The 11,566-nt window shown below is 32.8% G+C and overlaps 2 protein-coding genes and 1 non-coding gene across 3 annotated transcripts; 2 read left to right on the forward strand and 1 right to left on the reverse strand.

The window, feature by feature from the left end:
• The first annotated feature begins 414 nt into the window (after positions 1 to 414).
• Positions 415 to 2,192, forward strand: LOC139853106 (homeobox-leucine zipper protein HAT4-like). The gene is made up of 4 exons (XM_071842478.1): positions 415 to 640; positions 705 to 976; positions 1,096 to 1,175; positions 1,740 to 2,192. Exons 1-4 carry the CDS (start codon positions 487 to 489, stop codon positions 2,011 to 2,013), a joined length of 780 nt encoding a protein of 259 aa, XP_071698579.1. The 5' UTR covers positions 415 to 486; the 3' UTR covers positions 2,014 to 2,192.
• Positions 2,193 to 4,012: 1,820 nt separating this feature from the next.
• TRNAE-CUC (transfer RNA glutamic acid (anticodon CUC)) lies at positions 4,013 to 4,085 on the forward strand. Its single transcript has one exon. It is a non-coding gene; the product is annotated as a tRNA-Glu (tRNA).
• Positions 4,086 to 6,460: 2,375 nt separating this feature from the next.
• Positions 6,461 to 9,618, reverse strand: LOC139852844 (uncharacterized). The gene is made up of 4 exons (XM_071842179.1): positions 9,028 to 9,618; positions 8,634 to 8,721; positions 7,351 to 7,662; positions 6,461 to 7,255 (listed from the first exon to the last, which is right to left on the reverse strand). Exons 1-4 carry the CDS (start codon positions 9,471 to 9,473, stop codon positions 6,647 to 6,649), a joined length of 1,455 nt encoding a protein of 484 aa, XP_071698280.1. The 5' UTR covers positions 9,474 to 9,618; the 3' UTR covers positions 6,461 to 6,646.
• Positions 9,619 to 11,566: the final 1,948 nt, after the last annotated feature.

Genomic DNA, 11,566 nt, shown 5'->3' on the forward strand with positions numbered 1-11,566 from the left:
CACCTGTTTTGAACTTTTATTTTCGGGGTGGTACACGTGTTTTGTAAACCACAGGGACCAACAACCCCGAAAATAAAGTTCAGGGACCAAACATCCCATTTTATGTAAACCACATGACCAACCGCCCAATTTTCTCATTGATATAACATGAAGAAAATAAATAAAAGGACAGTAAACGTGGAAATTATTTATTTAATACAAATAGATATAGATATTGACCAAGAACAAATCTTAACTGAAAGTGACACCGGGGCAAAAGACCCTGATGATGATTGGAATTATTGGCCACTCTTCACGTTATCACGTACCATTCACCATTTCATCATTAAATTAATTAACTTACACTGCATGCATTCATCAGTATATAACTCACTCTTCATGCATCACGATTTGCCTCCAAACACACCTCTCGATTCTTTCAATTGCTTCATCCGGTAAACCTAGCTAGAATCGGATTGAAACAATAATAAACATTATTAAGTAAATATGATGTTTGAGAAGGATGATTTGGGACTAAGTCTAGGTCAGAAGTATCAGGAAAACCAGTTATGTAATTCATCATCAGCGCGCATCAATTTACTTACGGGATCCGTTAATTGGATGGATACATTCAATTCATCTTCAAATGTGATTTCTACAGGTACATTTTTTTCAGTTCGATTAACTCTTACAGATAACGGATCTAATTAACATACTGCATTCAGATCGGGAGAAATCATTTTTAAAAGGAATTGATGTGAATCGGATTCGGGTAACCGCCGGCACTGAGGCGGAGGTGACATCAGCAAATAGTACAATATCAAGCATTAGTGGCAAAAGGAGCGATAGAGATCTTGATTTTGACGGTGAAAAAGCTTCGTCTCGAGGAATTAGTGATGAAGAAGATGGTGAGATTTCGCGTAAGAAGCTTCGGCTTTCGAAACATCAATCGGCTGTTTTAGAAGAGAGTTTTAACGACCACAGCACACTTAATCCTGTAAGTATTTCGTTAATGTGAAATGTAATTAACTCCTAATTAAAAGTAGATTAAATTAATAATTAATATTAATATTAATATTAATTGGAGTAATAATAAATCTCTGTTTGTTTTGATAGAAGCAAAAACAAGCGCTGGCTAAGAAACTTGGGCTGAGACCTCGTCAGGTGGAAGTTTGGTTTCAAAATAGGAGGGCAAGGTATTAAATTACCTTTTTATCCTCATAGGGTTATTTTCGGTACTTTCAGTTTTTATAACACTTTTTCTTTCCGGCAAATGTATTTTTTATTTACAATACTTTTTTTAAATAATCACGGTTTTCCTGTATTTGCTTCTATATATTTTTTAAGAATTACTATACACATAATTACTGGGTGGCCACCCATGAAATCTCCCCTGTTTCCAGCAATGGTGCAGGTTCGATCCTTGTGGGGAGTTTTCCCTGATTTAATTTCCCAATGGCTTTGAGAGTGAAATAGATCTCAGAGCCCTCTTGTGAGATTCGATCATGGGTTTCTCCTCGACGCGTGCGTGTGTTTAACCAACTAACCAGTCGTTAAAAAAAAAACTATACACATAATTAATGTACTCCACTAATTTAGTGAATCTATCTACAAAAGTGATGTATACAATTTACTTAAGCATGTAGATTACTTTTTATACTGTAAAAACTAAACTATATTTACTTGATGTGCATTTTACACAATGATTGACCTTGAGAAGTGCTAAGTCATTATTATTATCATTCCAAATGTTTTTTTAGGACAAAGCTAAAACAAACAGAAGTTGATTGTGAATACATGAAGAGATGTTGTGAGAATTTGACAGAAGAAAACAGAAGGTTACAAAGGGAATTACAAGAATTGAGGGCATTAAAACTTTCCCCACAATTCTATATGCAAAGGACCCCTCCCACCACTCTTACCATGTGCCATTCATGTGACCATGTGACAGTCCCACCTCAACAATCATCGTTATCTACCTGGAAATCCCATACAAAATTACCATTTAACCCTTGGGCCTACCATGGACAATGATTAAATTGTATTTTTTTTTTTTGTGTCAAAATATAAGGAATTTGTCTAAGATTCGGTGGTTGGAATGTGATTTGGTGGGCCTTTTAGTACTTTAGATATGTTAATGTTAATTGGTTTTAAGTTTTTAGAAGTCTCCTAATTTTATAAGAGGAGATGAGAGTTTTGTGTTTGTTGCAATCTTAAATGTGTTTTTATTTAATATTGATGTGTTAAAAACTAGTAAATCAATGGGTCTCATGTTATTTGATTTCTTAGTTTTTGGATGAAGAAATCTTTGTAGGGTTGGCATTTTGGATTTGAGAATTCGAAAAGATTTTCAAAATGTCCAAAGATTTTGAAACATTTGTAAACAATGCAATTCTTATCCTTAAACTACAAACACATATAGACGTGGAAGATGTAAAAATTCTACATATAATTCTTGCACATTTCAAGCTATCATATTTCGTTGTTAACACACAATATGCTTTAATGGTTGATATTACGATTTTATGCAAGAGATTTCATGCTCAAAGTTAATAAAAAAAAAATACTCGTCAAAGGAGATGGTTGATATTATGACTTTCTATAAGAGATCTCGGGCTCAAAGTCATGCGAGAAAAAAATGCTCTTTATCCTCCTCGGCTAACTCAAATAGGGAACTCAAATAGGAAAACTATTCCCATCAGAGGCGTCTTAGGACTTAGGAGTTAGGAGGTGTGCGAGTATAGGCGGTCAAACATGGCCCGAAATTTTGGGAGGGCCCTAAATTTTATAAAAAATATGTTTTATATATATATATATATATATATATATATATATATATATATATATATATATATATATATATATATATATATATATATATATATATATATAAGGGGGCAGGATCAATGGGGAAGTAACCAAGCGGGGGGAAGCAAATTTTTTTTTTCTTTGTTTTTTTGAATTTTTTTTTTCGGCATCAAGATCACACAAAAATATGAACATTTAGAAAAGACACTTCGTGATGAATGTTATTATTTAGGCGGGACAACGATCGACAAAAATAACATTCAAGATAATATTGTTCGTGAAGAATATGAACGTTTTTTTTTCTTCATGTTTTGTGTAGTAAAATTTAGCCAGATTTAGAGTTTAGGGTTTAGGGTTTGGTGTTTTGGGTTTATAGAATAAACCCAAAACACCAAACCCTAAACCCTAAACCCTAAACTCTAAACCGTTCGTGTTAAAAACTCAATCTAAATCCTAAATCTAAACCCTAAATCTAAACCCTAAACCCTAACTTTCTAAACTCTAATATCTAAACCCTATAAACCCTAATATCTAAACCCCAATAGCTAAAACCCCAACATAGGCTCGAAAAACACGATAATTGTTATATATTACTTCGTCGGGCGTTTTCCCGCCACAATAAAAACATTTATCACAAAGTGTCTCTACTAAATGTTCATATTTTCATCTCATCTATAATGTTCGTGAACAAAGTTTTTTCAAAAAACGAAAAAAAAAAAAGTTTTTGCTTCCCCCTCTTCCCCCGATTGGTTACTTCCTTCTTGATCCTACCACTATATATATATATATATATATATATATATATATATATATATATATATATATATATATATATATATATATATATATATATATATATATATATATATATATATGTTTCAAAAAAGTCTCTTATATATGTAATATATGTATATGTATATATCCGTTTCACACAAATATTTTATATATGTATTGAAACATTTAACGTTTTTAAGAGCCCGTTTATAAGCCTCGAACATGGACATATAAATTCATAAGACGACCCTGATTCCCATTTATACTTTGTTTTCATAATAGGCTGTTTTTTCATATCATTTCAAGTTTGTTTGGTGGACAATTTCAACCTAAATAGGAATTTTTCAAAAGTCCAGATAAAAATCACTTGTTGATAAAGGTTATAGATCAGATCATAGTCCTGGTCCTCGTTTAGTGTATCTATAAAGTATCTAATGATATAATCCAATAATCCGTTGTAGTCTAGTTGGTTAGGATACTCGGCTCTCACCAGAGAGACCCGGGTTCATGTCCCGGCATCGGAATTTTTGTATTTTTTTTTTTTTGATGCGACAATACTTTTATATTCTTTATATTTTTACTTTTTAAGCTCCCTAATCATCAGTATCAGAAATCCGACATCGATACACAAAAGTATACAAGTATATAGTTGATTAATTTTTATGGTCGCAAAGCATTTCTTAAATGATTAGTTCCAACTAGCTTCATTTATGAGTTCAACTTTCTGATTTGGTCCCTACGTTAGTTTTAAACCACTTTATTAACTATGCAACCATAACTATATCATGTATCAAATATCAAATATCAATGTTCTGTGTATGAATGACATACTGTCATTACTGAGTAAATTTCTTATAAAAGGTTAGCGTAGATGTAAGCAATTTGCAGAACGGAGAATTTGAATTCGTAAAGGTTACATAATTCTACACCAAAACATACTTTTAGCAGCAATATATGCAAAAAATAGTAGAAGTAATCCGATATTATACTAGCAAAATAAAGAAAAAACTGCTTTTATTCAATACAAGAGGATGCAAAACGGATTGGGTATTGACCCGAAACACTATTTGACCAAAATAAAAGCTTTTACGGCAAAAAAGCTGGTTTGACTAGCTAAATGAAAGAAATATAACGATCATCAAAGCAAGGTAAGTTCCTATAACGACACCGGTTACAAAAATTTGGGTTGGGAAGAGTTAAAACTTTTGTGTAGGTTAGGTTCTATCTCAAACGGGTTAATCATTGTTTTCTAGCTAAAAAAACGAAAAATGGGTCGAACGGGTCAAACTGCGTTATAACTTATAAGGTACCAAAAGGTCTAAATTAATGCATACAACCTACTAATCATTTTATTCAGTACCTAAAATGCTAATCTTCTTTAATCACAATAAATGCATCCTAAATCGAACATGCCCTTTTGGGCCCATCTTAAACATTGACCTGTCAATATGAGCTATATTGACCCATTTCCCAACCCACCTGACCTGACCATCTTGCAAACCTACTAAACATGGTTACCTGATCAACTGGTAGAGCCGCAACTACCTGATCCTTTTGATTGCTATGTAAGGATGATGATGATGGGTACATATCCACACCCATTTACTTGTTAGTAGGTCTACTTAGGCAGTCAACGTTATGTTCTAACCCGTCCAAAACGGCTCCGAAACAAACAAAAAGGTGTGGCTAATAAAAAGTACGTAATGTATACGTCTTTTAATTATCATTATCATATAAGATATTTGTGCAACTTTTATGAAATTAGACACTTAACTAACAAGCCACGTTAATTGGTTTACCATAGATATCTCGACCCTTAACTACAAGAGCGTTATAAATATTAGTTACCAAAACGCTTCATCGCGAATGAATGAATGGTACTCGTTGCCTCGGATATCGGTCCACTATGTGGAAGCTCTTTTCAAATGGGTGCGGGGTCGAGCTTCGTTCGTGTCAAGATTTTGCACCTCTTGTTACAATGAGTTTAGTTTCGTTTCGTCTGTCACATAGAGCTATTTGGTGAAAAGTAACTTTAAAGATTTGATTGTCTCATCTTTTTGCAAAAGTCTTGTTAGTTAAATCTATGGATATTCGATATATCGGTAACAAAATCACATTTGTCATGCCCTAATCAAAACTGGTACTAACTTTCTTTTGTCCTGTTAAGGACGATTTGTGTACGAACGACTTGTGCAACCAAACCACAGTTTTCTCCAAAATAAAGAGACTAGAAGACCGTATCAGTTGCCTATTTGGTTGTACTACGTTCCGTAGTAGTTATTGTTTTTCAAAGTTTATGTTGATTCATTTGGTTATATCTATGCATAAATCCCATTGTACGAGTTGATAACGAAAGTCAAAAACTACAAAAACCAACTTCTCAATGTGGCATCGCTATAATTTAACTTTTGTTATTCTAGTTTTGTAAGTTTGACTCTTATATATATTTATAATATTGATAATTTATTTTGTTTTTAATAGCAATCGCTCGTTTTGCTTATTAGACCCCGTTTTGTGGTCTTGCGGCTATTTTAATAAATTAAAATATAAAAACAAATTCAGACGGTAAATATGTATTTCGTAGTTATTTTTGCGTTAACTATCTCTGTATACAATCGACAAATTGATATTGATAATACTATATGAGAGTATCGTATAGCTCAACAATATGTCCTACAATATAAGCCACCGATGTTGACTTTGGTTTGCACCTTTGCACAATATACTTCGTATTAATAAAAGAGGTGTCAAATTGCTATTGCTATTATCTTAAATAAATATGAATATAAATATAAATTACTGCTACGAGTATTATTTATACATGTAGCACCAAGTTCAAATTCAAATAAGTATAAAATAAGTAAATCCCTAGATATTACTCCTGTTAAGCAAGGCAACATAATAGCAAATAACCCCTAGATATCTATAAGAAGTTAAGAACACATTATAGGTGTTATTTCACAATATACAAACTTTTTTAATACATAAGTTACAACTATTGATCAGCCTTCTATGCAATTAACAATCTGCTTATATGCAGCCAAGGTAGCATACCTGTTTAAATAAATATATAAATAAAATAAGTTCATTTAGCAAGATTTTGCTTATACTGCAGCCAAGCTAGTCTACCTGCATCATCAGGCAAATTCAAAAACAATTCTCTTCTAACAGCATCTTCAAAAAAACTAACTGCAAAACACCACAATTCACTACCCGTTGTCATTAATCCTTCATCTACCATACGGTTAAGCTCGTTTATAGCTGATTTAATACTACAACTACCAACTTGATTAATACTTGAAGTGTCCGATTCTATTATCTCTGACGCACGCGGTTGATTATCATTTTGTTGAATCGTTAAATCCTTACATATCACCCCTTCTGTTGATCCTCTCCTTTTACTTTTCGTCATCTTAACAGGTTTAGGGTTAGTAATCATTTTAACCATCTTTTGAGATCGTTTGAATCCCGCACTTTGGGCTGTTGCTGATACATCTTTTTTCCTCTCCTCATCATTACCGACATCCTTATCCTCAAGATTAACGTGTTGTACTTCAATCGAAGTCTTCGAATCTATGGGACCCACTGCACAATCTACCCCATTGGCAGCTACATTTCCAAATAAACGAAACCATGCTTCTTGTAGTTCCAGAGAAGGTTGTTTTTTATGAAATCTTTTAACTTTGGGGTTCTCCTATATAACATAACAATGAATTGTTATTACATTTTAATAACATATATATACAACCTTTTTATAGATATGAAACCGATAAAAATATTCAGTATTACCATTAGCTTTTGTTCCCACCAATCAAGTTTCCATGTACTCTCATTAAAACCTAGATCAGGTTCCCAAGTCTTTAATGACGTCCAAACGTTGTAGTCTCCTCTCATTGAATCATACTTGTTTTTTAGAGCATTTTCACTATTTAATTTGCAGTGAGCAATTTCTTCAAACTCTGACTGAAGATCAGTCCATTTAAATGGAGTATTTCGGCCATTCATCATATGGTATTTTTCTAGAATATCGCAAAAAACCAATACTAACTGATCCGTCCAACTAAAAGTCTCTTTAGGGGCATTATCATTATTTGATTCCAGCTAGCAACATGAAAAATATAACAAACAATTAAGCATTAAGCATAATCATAATCATAATCATAATCATAATCATTATCATTATAACATAAGGAAAACGGTGAATAAAATGGATATAGCAACAACCATCTTACCAACCCCCAAGATTATCACGGTGATAAATTAATGAGAACTTGATGAAAAAGGGTCAGAAACGGTCATAACATAGCCCGGTTAAGCCAGATACACCTGAATAAAAATACTCGCCCTCTCCGGGTAGCATTAATAGAGATAGCTATATTCGTTTATTATGATGAAAATGGGAAATAGACAAGTGACATATAACAATGGGTATGTAATGCTGTTAATCATCTCATCCTATTTCACATAATCACTCGTATACTAAAAGAATATAACATGTTAAGAAGTAACAAAGTGATTATAGAACCATTCACTTAATATCAGAAATAAACAATCATGATACTCGCATGTGGGAAATGTAAAAAAAGCAGAGAAGTGGATTACATATATTCCTTCTTTTTTTTCTTTTTTCTTTTTTCCATTTGGTCTTTGATTAGTTATACATTTCTGTTCCAATAAGATATCCTTTAATTTCTATCGATATCAATATGGTCACCTTTGAATTTTGTCTCCTGCCTCATACAACCATGGATGTCCAAGATGGAAGGCGTAATTCATAGATAAAACCAAAAATCGTTTTTGAGAAGAAAAAAAATAACATTTTGTTCATTGTTATCATGGACTCATGGGTATGATCCGAAAGTAACAACATTCTATAGAATTTTCATATTTGATAAGTCTGCTACTTGTAATAATATATAGAGCCAAGACTTAATGAAGTTAAGCGTAAGAGTTTTGATGTCGTCATGTTAATACTTAATAAGTGTAATTCTAGAACATACATTGAACAATTTAGGTATATCAATGGTAACACAATACATACAAAATCATCCAAAGACTAGTAACTCACTTACCATAGGTGACACATGAACAGGAGAGCGTGATTTCCGGGAGTTGGAATCACCTAAACCTTGCGCCAAAGGAATGCACAACCTCGATTGCCTACAACAAGACGCAAACAATACATCAACTACATTAAAAATCGCCAAGGGACCATTATTTGAAATGCATTAAAAACAATTGCTTAAGTTTTTCTTCAAAACGCATGAACCCCCGAAACGGTCTTATTATAGTTTAGGACAAAATTCCAACAGCCAATTGCTTCTTCAAGTAGTAGCTTATTTCTCATTTCTTAAAATAAAAATAATTTACATCCAAATAACACTTTTTTATTTTAATTTACATAAAAAAAAAAATACAGTAAGTTTAAACTCTCAGTAAACTTTCACACAAACACCTAAATCTTACCCTAAACCATCATCCAAATGCTCATCTCCATCATTCTTTCTATCTTCACCACTTACGGCCACCATCACATTTCCGTCCGGATCCATTTTCGGCCCGCCTATCGCCAACAACGTCGTCGTTTCATTTACATCATTTTCACTACTCACCTTATCCCTCTTCCTCTTCAGACCACCACTATTTTCACATTTAGTCCCTAGGTTCGATTCATGTGTTAAATTTCCAATCTCAAGAGGGAAATTAAGACTAGCTTTACGACCACGTATCTCAAAAGCAGCTTTATCATAAGCTTTTGCAGCATCAATTGCAGAATCAAAAGTACCTAACCAAACCCTAGCTCCAACTTTCGGATCTCGGATCTCTGCTGCGTATTTTCCCCATGGTCTTTGTCGTACACCTCTGTAACGAACCTTGGCTTCTAAATTAGGGTTTACAAGTGTACTTTCCATTAATTCTGGAACTGTAGAATATGATATTAGGGTTCAGATCTGAGAATTGGAGTATGGAAATTGGTGTTTGTGAAGTTAAATTTAGGTAATTAGGGTTTTGGGAATTCAAAATTGGAAGAATGAAAAAAGTCAAACAAATGGGGCTGTAATTTGGGGTGGAAAAAGTAGAACTGTAGAACAGTTATTGAAAGACCAGTTTAAAAGTCAAAATAGGTGGTCGCCAAATTGAGTTGACTTTGTAAAGTCAGTTTATAGCTGCCCCTTTTTTCTTTACCCAAAAGCACGACAACTGATTACTCTCAAACTTCTATTACAGTGTTCTATTAGAGTTACACCTTAGTGTTTTCCGTTCAAATTTTCTCATGATATTTTCGATATTCTTGAAATTTTCTCACTTGTCCTATGATATTACGAGGTCTCACTTTAGCGTTCTTAACTCAAAGCCTAGAGTCTTTGGTCTTACAAAGTTCCATCATTTTTTATTTTTTTTTATCTAATCGTTGTTATTATTGATTCACATCTATACTATCTAATAAAAGGAAGTTAATGTTGATATCATTTTACTGACGTGACGAGCTCTCTTTCGATGATAGTTAAAGTGCTTATGTTGTAAATATTTTATTATTTGAGTTTATAAATAATATATTTATTTTGTTATCTTTACAAAACTCAAATTTATTATCATTATATTGATATTGATTAGTGTAGAAAACCTTAAATCAATTGATTATCAAACAAATACAAGAAAAACAATAGATCTGAATCACTTCCAACACAATCAATCTGAATCTAAACCAAATAAACGAAAACAAATACGTAGTACAATCTAATAATCTCCAGAAACTAAACACACACTAATACTCACAATATGTTCAAAGAGATTGAACAATATCACTCAATAATGAAAACCCTAGATGGAGAATAAACGTAAAGAATAAACGAACCAGAATGATGGAAGTGAAAAGAATGGATGCAGACATCTAACCGTAAGGGGATTATAAATAAGGAATAAAATGCAGAAAAGACCCTGAACTTGAATAAATTACATCTTTGCTCCTTGTACTCTATCTTTTAGAACTGCAGCCTTTATCTACCAGAATATTAACACTTCAATTCCTTATCTACAACTTTGATCTTATTGCATCATCAATCCTTAAACCTGACAACACAATAACAAACATAAATAACTAAAATATGAAGATTAAGATTGAATAATAAAGATATAATTTTATCATCCCCCCTCAATCTTATTCTGGAAGCAGTCATATAAGCCCAGATCCTTGCACAATAGAACATGTTGAGCCTTTGGTAATCCTTTTGTAAACACATCAGCAACTTGATCAGCTAAATCAACAAATTCTAACTTTAACAATCCTGAAGAACTTTTTTCTCTAACTATGTGAACATCAATCTCAAATGTTTTGATCTTTCATGGAACACAGGATTAGCAGCAAGAAGAAGAGCTGATTTGTTATCACAATAAAGATGAACATGTAACAAGTTTTTAACACCAAAATCCCCTAACAGTTTGAGAACCCATCTGATTTCACAAGTAGTTGCAGCAAGAGATCTATATACAGATTCTGTGGATGACTTGGACACAGTTGGTTGTTTCTTGCTTTTCCAAGAAACAAGAGAACCACAAAAATATAAACAAAAACCTGAAACAGGCCTTCTTGAAACCAAACATTTTCCGCAATCAGCATCTGAATATGCTTTCAAACTAAAACAAGATTCATCAGACTTTTTAATAAGAATTCCTTTTCCTGGAGAACCCTTCAAATATCTCAAGACTCTTAAAGCAGTCTTTACATGTGAATGTAAAGGAGCATGCATGAATTGACTCAATGTTTGTACAGAATATGATATGTCAGGTCTAGTATGGGTAAGGTATATAAGTTTGCCAATTAATTTTTGATATTCAGATATGTTAGTAATAAAACTATCATTATCAGAAGCATCAGAACATAACACTGAATTGGCCTCAAGAGGTGTATCAATAGGTTTACATCATAACATTCCAAACTCTTCCAACAAATCTAAACGGTACTTTATTTGTGACATGCATAAACCTTTGTCATTTTTAACAATTT

This window comes from Rutidosis leptorrhynchoides, chromosome 6, assembly GCF_046630445.1.
Source record: "Rutidosis leptorrhynchoides isolate AG116_Rl617_1_P2 chromosome 6, CSIRO_AGI_Rlap_v1, whole genome shotgun sequence".
Classification (NCBI taxonomy): domain Eukaryota; kingdom Viridiplantae; phylum Streptophyta; class Magnoliopsida; order Asterales; family Asteraceae; genus Rutidosis; species Rutidosis leptorrhynchoides.

Coding starts and splice junctions, on each gene's coding strand:
- LOC139853106 (XM_071842478.1), top strand. CDS start 487: ATGATGTTTGAGAAGGATGATTTGGGACTAAGTCTAGGTCAGAAGTAT. Junction 977..1,095: donor ACCACAGCACACTTAATCCT/GTAAGTATTTCG, acceptor TTGTTTTGATAG/AAGCAAAAACAAGCGCTGGC. Junction 1,176..1,739: donor TTTCAAAATAGGAGGGCAAG/GTATTAAATTAC, acceptor ATGTTTTTTTAG/GACAAAGCTAAAACAAACAG.
- LOC139852844 (XM_071842179.1), bottom strand. CDS start 9,473: ATGGAAAGTACACTTGTAAACCCTAATTTAGAAGCCAAGGTTCGTTAC. Junction 8,722..9,027: donor CATTTGGATGATGGTTTAGG/GTAAGATTTAGG, acceptor GTCTTGTTGTAG/GCAATCGAGGTTGTGCATTC. Junction 7,663..8,633: donor CTGTTCATGTGTCACCTATG/GTAAGTGAGTTA, acceptor TCATGTTGCTAG/CTGGAATCAAATAATGATAA.